Source organism: Microtus pennsylvanicus, chromosome 14, assembly GCF_037038515.1.
Source record: "Microtus pennsylvanicus isolate mMicPen1 chromosome 14, mMicPen1.hap1, whole genome shotgun sequence".
Lineage (NCBI taxonomy): Eukaryota > Metazoa > Chordata > Mammalia > Rodentia > Cricetidae > Microtus > Microtus pennsylvanicus.
Window position 1 is genome coordinate 30982333 of NC_134592.1, and position 12333 is coordinate 30994665.

The 12333-nt window shown below is 51.8% G+C and overlaps 1 protein-coding gene across 2 annotated transcripts in view; it reads left to right on the forward strand.

The window, feature by feature from the left end:
• Positions 1 to 12333, forward strand: part of Ltbp2 (latent transforming growth factor beta binding protein 2) — an 89231-nt gene that overhangs the window by 40819 nt on the left and 36079 nt on the right. For both annotated transcript variants that reach the window (XM_075947425.1, XM_075947424.1), the window contains exons 4-8: positions 198 to 388; positions 1299 to 1469; positions 1908 to 2114; positions 2759 to 3045; positions 3608 to 3710. In XM_075947425.1, the coding sequence (XP_075803540.1) occupies positions 198 to 388; positions 1299 to 1469; positions 1908 to 2114; positions 2759 to 3045; positions 3608 to 3710 (959 nt within the window). The remainder of the gene's footprint in view (positions 1 to 197; positions 389 to 1298; positions 1470 to 1907; positions 2115 to 2758; positions 3046 to 3607; positions 3711 to 12333) is intronic.

Below are 12333 nucleotides of genomic sequence, written 5' to 3' on the forward strand. Positions count from 1 at the left end.
TCCTCTTCCTTAAAAGCCTGGCCACCCTTAGATTTTTATCTGGGCACTTATACATCCAGGAGTCAGCCGTGTATGCGTGGGGGGAAAGCACCTCAATGGAGAGCATTCTTCTCGTGTAATGAGGGCGGTCAGATGATGGAGGGTCGAGACACGCTGCTCCTGGAATGCAAACCCCCAGGCCATGGTCATCTCCACAGGACCCTGAATGGCCTCAGCCAGACTCGGCCCTTGCAGCAGCACACAGGGCTGTCCAGGACTGTCCGGCGTTATCCAGCCACCAGTGCCAACGGCCAGCTGACTTCCAACGCCTTGCCTTTGGGACCAGGACTGGAGCTGAGAGATGGCATTCAACCGGGATCCCACGTGAACCGCCTCTCACCCTCCTGGGGTAAGGTCGCCCTGTGTCTGGACCTAGGAGAACAGAACATCTAAATCTGACCCATTCTTCCCCCACCGCTGCTCACCCTCAAAGGACAGCGCTGTCACTTTGTCCTTAGCTTTTTTCAGCCGACTGACAAGCAGTGTTGGTGCACTTGCTTTGTGCCAAGTTCCAGAGTGTCAGACTGATCCGTCTGAACCCTAGGACTTTGACGGCAGTCTGTCGTCTCCTGCTCTGTCATCTCTGCCTGCCTTTGCTTCCTCCGCATCCTGCTGGGGGCCTCAATTCCCTGACTCATGCATTTCCACATTATCCTTTCTGCAAACGCCAGTGCTGGACCAGCGCAGCCATCTGCTGCTTCTTCCAGGAAACCCCCACCCCACACACCGCCATCGTCTGCAGCCCTCACTTCCTCCATGATGTTTTGCTGGCATCCTCACCCCTGCTAATGAAGCTCGTAACCGAATCTCCCAAACCTGATTCTAGCCATGCCTCAGGCCTTCTCTGCCTCTATGTCCCCTAGGGAACCCCTTCTCTGTCCGTCGGAGCTATGTTGCCCTCCCTGTCCTTGTGCTCAAGGCTTGGGTCTGTACTTTTTGACTGTGTAATGAGGGTGCCTGGATATCGCTCTACCTTGGCCCAACAGTGAAATGAAATATCTGGTAGACATGTGAGAACTGCCCTGCAGCTTTGAGTGGCTCCTCTCGTTGCAGTACATATCAGTGTGCACACGGCATGAGCTTACGGGGGCATCTCTGGGCACTTCTTGACACCCTCGCCCTACTGTGTCTGCAGGCCTGTTGTCCGGGTCTCAGCAAGTGCTGTAGGATGCGCTCTCACTCGAAGGGCCTTTTGCACCAGGCTTGGAGATCAGTCGTATGCTCTGGCTCCATCCAGGACTCAAGCCCTCTCTCTGCAGGGCTGAACCTCACCGAGAAGATCAAGAAGATCAAGGTGGTCTTCACTCCCACCATCTGCAAGCAGACCTGTGCCCGCGGGCGCTGTGCCAACAGCTGCGAGAAGGGCCACACCACCACCCTGTACAGCCAGGGTGGCCACGGGCATGACCCCAAGTCTGGCTTCCGTATCTGTGAGTCCCCTTCCAACAGATGATCTAGGCATGGTGGGGGCGGTGGGGGCGGGGCTGCCTCTTGGGGACTCCTTGGTGTGGAACCTCTTGTCCTGTAGCTCTGTTGGTTGTTATCTATCACGGCAGTGAGTGAATGTTACCCCCAGCTCTGTCCCAGCCTGGCTGTGTGACTCCAGGCAAGTCACACAACCTCTCTAAGTCCAAGTTGCTTTGATAGGGAAGAACCAAGCCCCTACCTTGCTCTAGGTTACTTTAACGGGCAGGAGAGAAACGAGGAGGTCTCTCTAAAAGGCTAGTTATTAGTTGTTTATTTTTACTCCAGGGCTTCAAGGAAAGGCCCCACATTTCAAGGGGTTCTACACCCTCCAAGCCCCCACCCGCCTGCTTACTTGTCACCAACTGGAGGTCAGCTGTCAATCACCTAGAGTGTCGTTGCAGATTTCTGCCAGATCCCCTGCCTGAATGGAGGACGCTGCATTGGCCGGGACGAGTGCTGGTGTCCAGCCAACTCCACGGGGAAGTTCTGCCATCTGCCTGCCCCACAGCCTGACAGGGAGCGTCCAGGGAGAGGCTCCCACCACAGAGCCCTGCTGGAAGGGCCCTTGAAGCAATCCACCTTCATGCTGCCCCTCTCCAACCAACTCGGTGAGTGCCAGCAGTGTGGGGGCAGCCAGCCTGTGAGGCGCACCAGGTAGAGCGTGTGCTGTCACCGTCGCTACGCTGGGTGGGTACCAGTCTCCACGGCATCCCCCACACATCTGCTTTCCATCACGGTTCCTCCGTGTGTGTGCCCTGCGCTGGGGAAGACAGCACAGCTTATAACCAGCCTGGGCAATAGAGGGGGAAGGGGTTGGGGTAGAATTCTACATGTATTTCATTTCCCTGCCTTCGGTTAATACATGACAAATTCAAGGTACAAACATACAGGATTCTCTAGGAGTTGGGAAGGGCCTGACCCCAGAGTGTCTATGAAGGCTGTGTGTTGGGATGACCCCCAGGAATTCACTGACCGTGGCTTGTCTGTGGTCCGATGGTACTCAGGGCTGCACACGGCAACAAAGGAGATATCAGAAAGAACTGTGTAGCTTTCACTGCAGAGCCTTCCACGGAGGAGTTACCACTTCCTCCCATCTGGGGCGGGGCATTGTTCCTGTTCCACAAGACAGGCCAAAAAAAATGGAAGGGGGCTTTTGGAGACTCACACAGTCTGGAGTGTGACTGCCCGACCTAGAGCAGAAAAATGAGGTAGTGGCCTGCGTCTTGGCTCTGACCCCAGCCCTTCTGCCTAGCCTCTGTGAACCCCTCGTTGGTGAAGGTGCATATTCAACACCCGCCAGAGGCCTCTGTGCAGATCCACCAGGTGGCACGGGTCCGGGGTGAGGTGGATCCTGTGCTGAGCGAGAACAGTGTGGAGACCAGAGCCTCTCATCGGTCCCCTGCCAGCCCAAGCCACAGCCACTGGGCCAGCAACAGCATACCTGCTCAGGCTGGAGAGGCCCCTCGGCCACCGCCCCCAGTGCTGTCCAGACATCAGGGACTTCTAGGCCGGTGTTACCTGAGCACTGTGAATGGACAGGTGAGGACAAAGCTTCCATCTCAGCTCTTCAGGTGTCCAGGACGGCTATGGCTCCCCAGTCTATAGTTTTCTCTTTCTTCTTCATTCCATTTCCCATGTGGGTGAAGGCACAGCACAAAAGTACCTGAGTGGGTTGGGGATGCAGTTCAGTCGGTAGAGTGCTGGTCTCATATGCGGAAGGCCCACAGTTTGATCCCTAGCAGCACATAAACCAGGCCTGGTGGTGCAGGCCTGTAATCCCAACACTTAGGAGTCAGAGGCAGAAGGATCAAAAGCTTAAGGTAATCCTGGGCTCCATAGTGAATTCAAGGCCAGCCTAAGCTACCAAGTCTCTGTCTAAATGGGGGGGGGTGCTGAATGTGGAGAGGCGGGGTCTCCCCCCTGAGCCACCACGGAAGGGGGCCACAGAAGTCCCTTGTAGAGGAGCTAGCTGTCACTGGTACCCGTCTAAGGCCACCTAGAGTTTGGACTCAAAAAATACTGGCTTTCTGTGAGCTGAGGCTAGGACCCTTGGCTCGCGGACGGCAGCTGTCACAGGAGGTGCCTATGGTCTCTCTTCCAGTGTGCTAACCCCCTGGTGGAGCTGACTTCTCAGGAGGACTGCTGTGGCAGTGTGGGGACCTTCTGGGGGGTGACCGCATGTACTCCATGCCCACCCAGACCAGGTGAGTACTGGTGCCAAGGTGGAGGGCTAGGGGGAAGCGCTCACCTAGGCCCCAGGAACCTAGAATGTCTCCCTCCTTTCTCCGAGGGCCTTAGGCCTCCTTTGCCCCTCCTGAACCAAAATTGAGTGCCTGCCTGCCTGAAAATGCCCTTGACCTTAGGGTGTGAGAGCCCCAGTTCCTTGTCCCCTTTTGGATGATTGATTAAAACGCAACACATACTCATTCCTTTGTTCATTCAGCAGATATGGGCTGGATGCCTGTTTGTTTGTTCAAGACAGGGTTTCTCTGTGTAGCCCTGGCTGTCCTGGAACTCACTCTGTAGACCAGGCTGGCCTCGAACCCAGAGATTCACCTGCCTCTGCTTCCCCAGAGCTGGGATTAAAGATGTGTGCCACCATGCCAGGCTTAGCTGGATATCTCTTACGTGCCAGACACTGAGGATTCAGTCAGCAAAAAGTCACTGACACTGCTCATAGAGGTCTTATTCTGTCGTCTGGAGGGGTGATCGGGTGCCTGTACTTAAGTATGGCTTCTTCCTACTCAACCTGTCTCCCCGCCCCCACTCCCAGGCCTCATTCCTGGGCCTGGGCCTGGCATGTGTTCTTCTTACCTGTCAGCAGTCAGCTCTGTGAGCTGGTTTTGTGGGGGGCCTGGAGCACAGCCCAAAGGTGGGAGGAGCAGGGATGTCCCCAGCTTCACTCAACAATGCCATGGTGACGAAATCTTCCACACTAAACGTGAGTGCAGATGGTTTCCCAGTACGGTGTGTTTCTGGAAAACCGTGAAGGGTGGTATTCAGCTCAGACTTCAGCATTCAACACACGTCAGGAGCCAGTCCCTGCCCTGCTTGCTCGTCTCTCTCTACCTTGGTCCCCTTCCTTGTGAAGTCTGGCACTGAAGGGTAATAGTGTCACCTTACAGGGTTGCTTTGGTTATTACATGAGAGGGACTACATGGTATATGTTATAGATGGTGCCCCATAGCTGCAATTCTGTAACTGCAGACTCAACCCATTTCAGGTCGTCAAAAATATCTGAAAGACAGGGCGGTAAGATGGCTGAGCAGGCAAAGGCACCTGCCACTAAGCCTGACAACTTGTTTTCAGTCCTTCACGGTGGAGCCCACACGGTGGGAGAGCCGACTTCACACATTGTCCTGTGACCTCCACATGGCCAGTGTGATGCTCACACACTCACACGTATACACAAGCCCATATGCAAAAATAAACAAAAATGTAATGAATTTAAAAAAATATTTAAAGGACCATCCAAGTTCCGAGAAGTAAAACTTGAATTTGCCTCTCGCAGGGTCCGATGCTGAACCCACACGAAATGAAGCGCTTGCTATGTGATCATGTGCTTTCGTAGCCTCCCCCGCTCTGTAATCCTGTGTCTACAGCAGTCACGTGAGCTCCGTTCACCTCACACCTCATTTGCTGTATAGTTGGGTCTCTACTGAACACACAAGACTTTTTCTTGTCATAGTCCCTAAAACCTACACAGTGCTAATTTGCACATAATTTACATTGCATAAAATATTATAATCAATCTAGAAGTGACTTCAAGTTACGTGAGAGGATTCCCATAGGTTCTATACTAGGGTCTTTTGTTGTTGTCTTGTTTTGTTTTGTTTTTCGAGACAGGGTTTCTCTGTAGTTTTGGACCCTGTCCTGGAACTAGTTCTTGTAGACCAGGCTGGCCTCGAACTCACAGAGATCCGCTTGCCTCTGCCTCCCGAGTGCTGGGATTAAAGCTGTGTGCCACCACCGCCCGGCTCAGCCTGCCTCTTCTCTTCAATGTCTTATCTACTGGTCATGAGATTTAAGCAGGATGTAGAGAGGCAGGCTGTAGGGATGGCTGTCATCAGTAAGAAATCCTTGGCCTGCTCCTCCTAGTAGGGGCTAGAGTGCACAGTGACCGGAATACCAGTTCTGAAAGACACTCTCACTTGGAAGGTGGGAATGAGTGAGAAGGCCAATGTTTGTGCTTCGGGGCCTGTTTGCCTGCCTTTCTGCCCCACTCAAGGTCTGGGCTGTATGCCAGTCTTGTGAGTTTAGCCCACTGGTTGACCAAGGACCCTGATCCTAGCGGAGCTGGCCATCTTTGACCAGTCAGAGCCTGGACTTCAGCCCCAGTGGAGATGGGAGAAGATCTCTGGAGCAGTTACACTACACGTATGTGGCGGTGCAAAACTCAGGCTGAACCTCCATATGTACACTTAAAGCGCAGCTCTTTCCCTCCATCCCTCAGGTGGTGCCCCAACCTTCTCCCACCCTCCCCAGTGTTTGGCACAGCTCAGCAAGCTGGGCAGCAGGGTACAGACCCTGGAATGGCAAGCATTCCAGCATACTGAGCAAGAAATAACAAAGACCAGGGCAACGTAAACATTTCCAACACATGAAACTGCAGCAGCGCCCTGCTTGGGGAAGGGGCAGAACATTAAGGAACCTTCTTCGTTCTGACAGTTTGCCAAGACATCTAGCGCCACACCTTGCCCCCAAGGCTGGCAGGGCTGTCCCTTTAAGTGGCACAGCAAGCAAGCTACTGCGCAAGCACCGGAGAACAAAAGAAGCTGCTGAAGGAGTTTGGGGCAATGCTTGGCCAGAAAAGCAGAGCTTCTGGATTCGAGAACATTCTCATCCTTCACGGCTTTACTTTTATTTCTCCTCTGATAAAATGGGACTCTGTCTCTGAGGGGAAATTTTTTCTTCCCCAGCAGAGTCAAGTCATGATGGCAGCAACAGAATGGGAAGCCTAGGACCCACATGACTCCATGACTTCTCCCAGGTCATATCGGTCTTTCAAGGCTCCATGCCCGACTGTAGAAGATAGTCACTGTAAAATGCTACTATTTCTTTTTCTTTAAGATTGATATTTTTAATATGTATACAGTGTTCTGTATGCACATATGCCAGCAGGCCAGAAAGGGGCACCAGATCTCATTATAGATGGTAGAGAGCCACCATGTGGTTGCTGGGAATTGAACTCAGGACTTCTGGAAGAGCAGCCAGTGCTCTAAACCACTGAGCCATCTCTCCAGCCCCCCATGCTACTATTTCTAACATACAAAAGGACTGCCTTGAAGTCACAATTTTAACAGCACAGACAATTCCCTTTTCTTCTCCAGGAATTTCAGAGCCCTATTCCTCAGGGAGATGGCTCCAGGAGTCAGCTTAGACCCACTGTGAGCCCCGCCTTTTGCCTCCTTCTGAGTGACTGATACAGCACGTCCCCCTGTGACCTCTGGGATTTAGCTCCAACCCTGCCTTCCTGACCCCTTGGGAGTTAGTACAAGGTCCTAGCCCAGAGTGTCTTCAGTGTCCTGCCAAAGTCTGGGAACACACCGCTCTCGAGAGGCACTTTGATTGAGGCCATATTTTTGACTTTCCATATAAGACAGACATCTGGGTTAACTGGAAAGTTGGCAGCTGCCTCATCAGGCTTGGCACTGGCTATGTCAACCCCAAGGCCCCTTTGCTGGAACAGGCGGGGCTGGCACCACTTGCAGTGGTGGGCTCCAGCTGTTTGCCACGAAAATGTCTTTCCATCTGCCTGGCCTGGGATGCATTTACCTCAGAACCCAGGCCCCCTCTCTGGTTCTCGGGGGACCAGGGACTCTGTCCCTCTGTCCTCCAGGAAAGACAGCATCTTGTGAACATTAATGCCGGCCACTTGCTGAACTGTCATCTTACCTGATTGTCTCATCTAATTGGCACTAGCTCAAGCTGGGGATCTTGAAGCCCGTGTAACAGATGGGGAAATGCAGCCCCGAGAAGGCTGAAGAACTCATCTACGATTGCAGAGAGTGAGGGCGCTTAAAGCACGGTGTGTCTGGTCCTTATCGTCCTGGGAAGACCTGGACCTGCTTGCAAGAAACACAATCTAGGGGACTAGACTGGGAAGGAGTATGCACGCCAGCCTCGTAGTCCATGAGTGACTTGTGCGTGAAGGATCTTGCCCATCAAAATTGGCAGGCAGGCCAGTTGGCAGCGTGTAACCCAGGCCTAAGTGTTAATGGAGGTATGCTCAAATAATTGCCCTAGACAGAAGGAGGGAGGCCGTTTCTGAGGGGTTCCAAGGAGAAAAAAAAAGTAAAAGGGTAGCTGTTTCTGGAAAGCAGAGCTCAGCTGGAAACTGAGAAAGGGTGCGTCTTACTAGAGACTGCAAATGCCCGGCAATAAAACGCCCTGTGCCTGGAGGTACCAAGATCCTTCCTGCAAGTGCTACACCTATCGAGAACAGGTGTTCCAGAGGGGGGAGGTAGCTTGCCTTGAGAGGACGAGGATCTATGTGAGTGGCTGAAGGTTCATCACCAACTCACTGAACAAAAGCTCTGTTCCATAAGGAGTGTGATGGGGGTAGTTCTGTGATGTCAGTCCTGGGGAAAGTTGCGTCTGTGAGGCTTTGCGGAGGTTTGAGGCAGAGAGCCTTAGGACAAGTTACAGCAGCAATGACAGTATTGTCAGCGCCACCCTTAGCAGCTGTTTGTTTGGAGCATTTGGAAGGACTTCGCATTGCAGTGAATCCATATGATACTTGCAGGTGTCATGGAATACCATATCCATCGTTCAGAAGGACGTGACGCCTAAGTCCGTCTTTTCCTGATGCTTCTAGTGCTCTGTAATTCACTGTCTGTACGTGAATTTATGGAGCTCTGGCTTAGGTATTTAAAAGTTGGAGGACCTCAGCTTGGAGAATAGCTGTAATGGGGGAGGGTTTTTCTATTCTTCGGGACCTAGATTGAGACACTAGTCCCCTGTCCTAGAGAAATGGGATGTAAACTCCAGTCAAGCTGAGGAATTGTTATCTCTGGCTGGGTGGTGCTCTGAGAGCTTCTTCCAAAGGATTGGAAGCCACCTGGGTATTGTGTCCCAGGCTTAGCTAGCTCCCGCCCTGCTTTGCAGGGGTGGAAATGTGATATGTGGCATCTCTGACCTACTCTAGGAAGGGCTGGAGCATGGGTGACTAGGTAGACTGGGTACCACTCTCCATCTCGCTATTTGTAGTGATGATGACTCTCGGGCCTCTCCGAGGAAACAGATGGGGGTCATCTTTGAAGGGAATGTCCATTCTCATTGAGGGGGTCATGGCACTGGACCAAAGAGAAAGTCCACATCGTGGACAGTGTGATCATTGCTAGGATGTAATAGCTGCTGTGTTCAGGGTCTCACAGGCTTAGAGTTTGCTTCAATTCCACAAGAAAGAGCTTGGTATCTTCCTTATCGACTGCTTCCTGTTGTTGTAATAAAACACCGTGATCAAGAGCAGCTGAAGGGGAAAGGAAGGAAGAGGAGAAGGGAGGGAGAGAAGTTAGGAAGGATGGAGGGAGGGAAAGAGGGAAGGAGGAAAGAAAGAAGGGTATGGCAGGGGAAGGAAAAGGGAACTAACTCCTGGGATTGAGCCAATTTTGAATATCTTTCCGACAGCCATTGTTTCAGCAAAGCGCGGCATCCCTACCAACTAATTCCCACCCCGTCTTCTACAGCTGAACTACAGAAGAGAGGAGGAACAGTGCTCCGAATTGGAGCCAATCTAGGAATTCATTGTGTGTCTGGCTGTCCTGGCTACCATGTGCTCCCACACTGTTCCTCCCAGAGGAGTGGGGTTGCCCTCCAGCACGCCCAGGTGCCTGAGGTGTGCAAACCCGGGGCAAGCCTCCAGCCAGCTCAGAAGCCCAAGCTTGGCCTTCCAGGCTAAATATGAGTCTATTCTTCATGGAAGCGATGCATCAGGCACCCTCCATAGTTCCCTGCTGTGGGCACCTGTCATCACAGGCCAACATTGGCATTGTGTAAATAGCCCTATGGCCAGACATGTCTCCACTGTCTCCTCCCAGCTCTGCTGGGGAATCAGGGCCAAAACTGTCTCCGCAATTAGTTTGTCTTTGTTGAGGACTCCTTGGGGGATCCCAGGAGCTGAGGGATGGAATGAGCAGAGCAAGACAGACTACAGTCATGGGTGCTCTGTTCTTCTGCCCCATCTGTGAGTAGCAGGAAGAGCGGGGGATGGGCAAACGCAAGGGCAGAGGCCAGAAATGCCCAGAGCCACGTGGCCGTTTTCTTTATCTGAGCACTTACCCACATCTGCCCTACATGGTTCAAATGTTTAGAGTTCAAATTGATCCTGACTGGGCCCTTCAGAGAGACTTGGGTTTTGTCAGGTGTCAGAATACCGACTGTGAGACCACTGAAGGCTCCGTGTCCTTGGCATGTTCACCCGAGTCACATCGTAGCCAGCTTCTGTGTTTATTTATTTTTATATGTCTGTATGTTTTATCCGCTTGTATGTCTGTGCACATCTGTGCACCGCCTGCACGCAGTAAGTACCTGGGGAGGCCAGAAGAAGGTGTTGAATCCCTAGGGCTGGAGTTACAAACGCTTCTAAGGCCTCCCTATCAGTGCTGAGAATTGAAGCTGGGTCTTCTGCAAGAGCAGCAGATGCTCTTAACCTCTGAGCCACCTCTCCGGCCACCTTCTCTTTCTAGATCTCCTGATCACAGAGCCTCTCCTCCTCTGACCTGGTGCAGTTTTTCACATTTCCCTCCTCTCCTCGCAGCCTTCTCCTCTCCTTCCTTTCCTCTTCTTTCTCTCTCTGTCTCTCTTGTGTCTCTGTCTCTCTGTGTGTCTCTGTGCATTTCTATGTCTCTGTCTGTGTGTCTCTGTCTCTCTGTGTGTCTCTGTCTCTTTGTGTGTCTTTCTGTCTCTCTGTGTGTCTCTGTCTCTTTGTGTGTCTCTGTCTCTTTGTGTGTCTCTGTCTCTTTGTGTGTCTCTGTCTCTTTGTGTGTCTCTGTCTCTTTGTGTGTCTTTCTGTCTCTCTGTGTGTCTCTGTCTCTCTGTGTGTCTCTGTCTCTTTGTTTGTCTCTGTCTCTCTGTGTGTCTCTGTCTCCCTCTGGCCTTTGTGGCAGAAGTCTGCTTTCGACCCTGACTCAGCTCTTGCCAGTCTCCTTACCCCCCTGAGCTGTGCTTTCCTGCTCTGAAAAGTGGGGGCAAAACCCCTTCCTGACTGTTGAGATAGAAGAGAGGACGGCATGGCCCAGTGTCCTCGCTGCTCAGGCATCAGGCAAACGCTCACTTGGCGTTACTCCTCAGCCCTGGCAGTCACTCTGAACTATTCTTTCCCAGCTTCTGCCCTTGGCAATGTCTGCTGCCGGGATCCAATCCACTAGTCTTCTGACTTCTCCGGTCCTTTCATTTGCCCCTCCCTTCTGTCCTCAGCACATGCCATCAGGCCCCAGGCCAGGGACATGTATGTCCCCAGCTTCAGTCCCATCCTTCTGTCTCACTTTGTGTGTCAGAATCCACGCTTAGTCAGAGTGGTGTCCTAGTCCAGAGTTTCAGCCTCATGCGAAACTTCAGAGAAGATGGGTCAAGTCATTGAAAAATTAGAACCTCAACTTATATTTTTTTTCAGTAGTAAAGAAAGCATTAAACTTTCCTGGTTAGTGTATATCCACACTTGATCTGTCCACATGTCTTGCTTGGCATGCAACATGTCCTGGGGTGGGGTTTCCAGGCAACTGGCACTTAATGTGTCTGAGTTTGTCATGTTACAATTACTGTGGTTCCGATTGCTCTGTTGACTTCATCAGTCTTGCCTGCAAGTATGTCTGTGTGCAGGAGTCAGATCCCCTGGAACTGGAGTTAAAGACAGCTGTGAGCCATCATGTGGGGTGCTGGGAATTGAACCCAGGTCCTCTGGAAGGGCAGTCAATGCTTTTAACCTCTGGGCCATCTCTCCAGCCGCCTAAATCAGTCTTGACAGAGCAGAGGAATGATTCTAGAAAATGCCTGCTAAGAACCTGTGGTCCCAAGAAACTAGTAGTGACATAATCACATGCAGTCCTGAGAAACACAGCAAGGACACTCTGTGTAATGACATGTTATCAGTCAGAGCACAGGGTAAGAGTCAGGGCCTATCATATATGTCGACATGAATAGCGAAAGCTAACTGGCTAAGAAGACTATGTAAGATGCAAAACTGTTTCGGCTCCCATTGGTAACAAACCTCCCCCTAAGTACCATGAGAAGTGGCTAATAAGTAAAAGCTATGTACTCAGAAAAACATTTTCCGGCCAGGCATGCACGGTAGCTCACTAGGATTCCTAGCACTGGGAGTCTGAAGCAGGTGGGGATAGAGAGTTGAATCTGCACTACACAGTGAGACCCTGTTTTTAAAAAATCAAAGGAATGGGGCAAGAGGAGTTGGGACTTTAGTGGTAAGTACAAGGCCCTGAGTTCTGTCTCCTCAAACTTGGCTGTACAATTGATGGAGGCGTCAATCCTGCTTCCTTTTCTTCTTGAGAAAGAGAGGATCTTGCTATGTAGACTAGAGTGGCCTTGAACTCACAGAGATCTGCCTGCCTCTGCCTCCTAATTACGGTGTGAACCACCATGCCCAGAAAAACTGCATTATTTTTAAAAAATTATGTTTAGTTATGTCTATGTGCTGGTATATGCACCTGAGTGGACGGGAGAGGCCGTAGAGGGTGCTGGATGCCCTGGAACCAGAGAATCAGTTCTCTGCTTCATGTGGCTCCTCAGGACTGAACTCAGGTTGCAGGTTGGGTGGCAAGTGTGTTGAGCCACTGAGTCATCATCTCCTTGTCTCTCTTCTTAGCTCAGGAA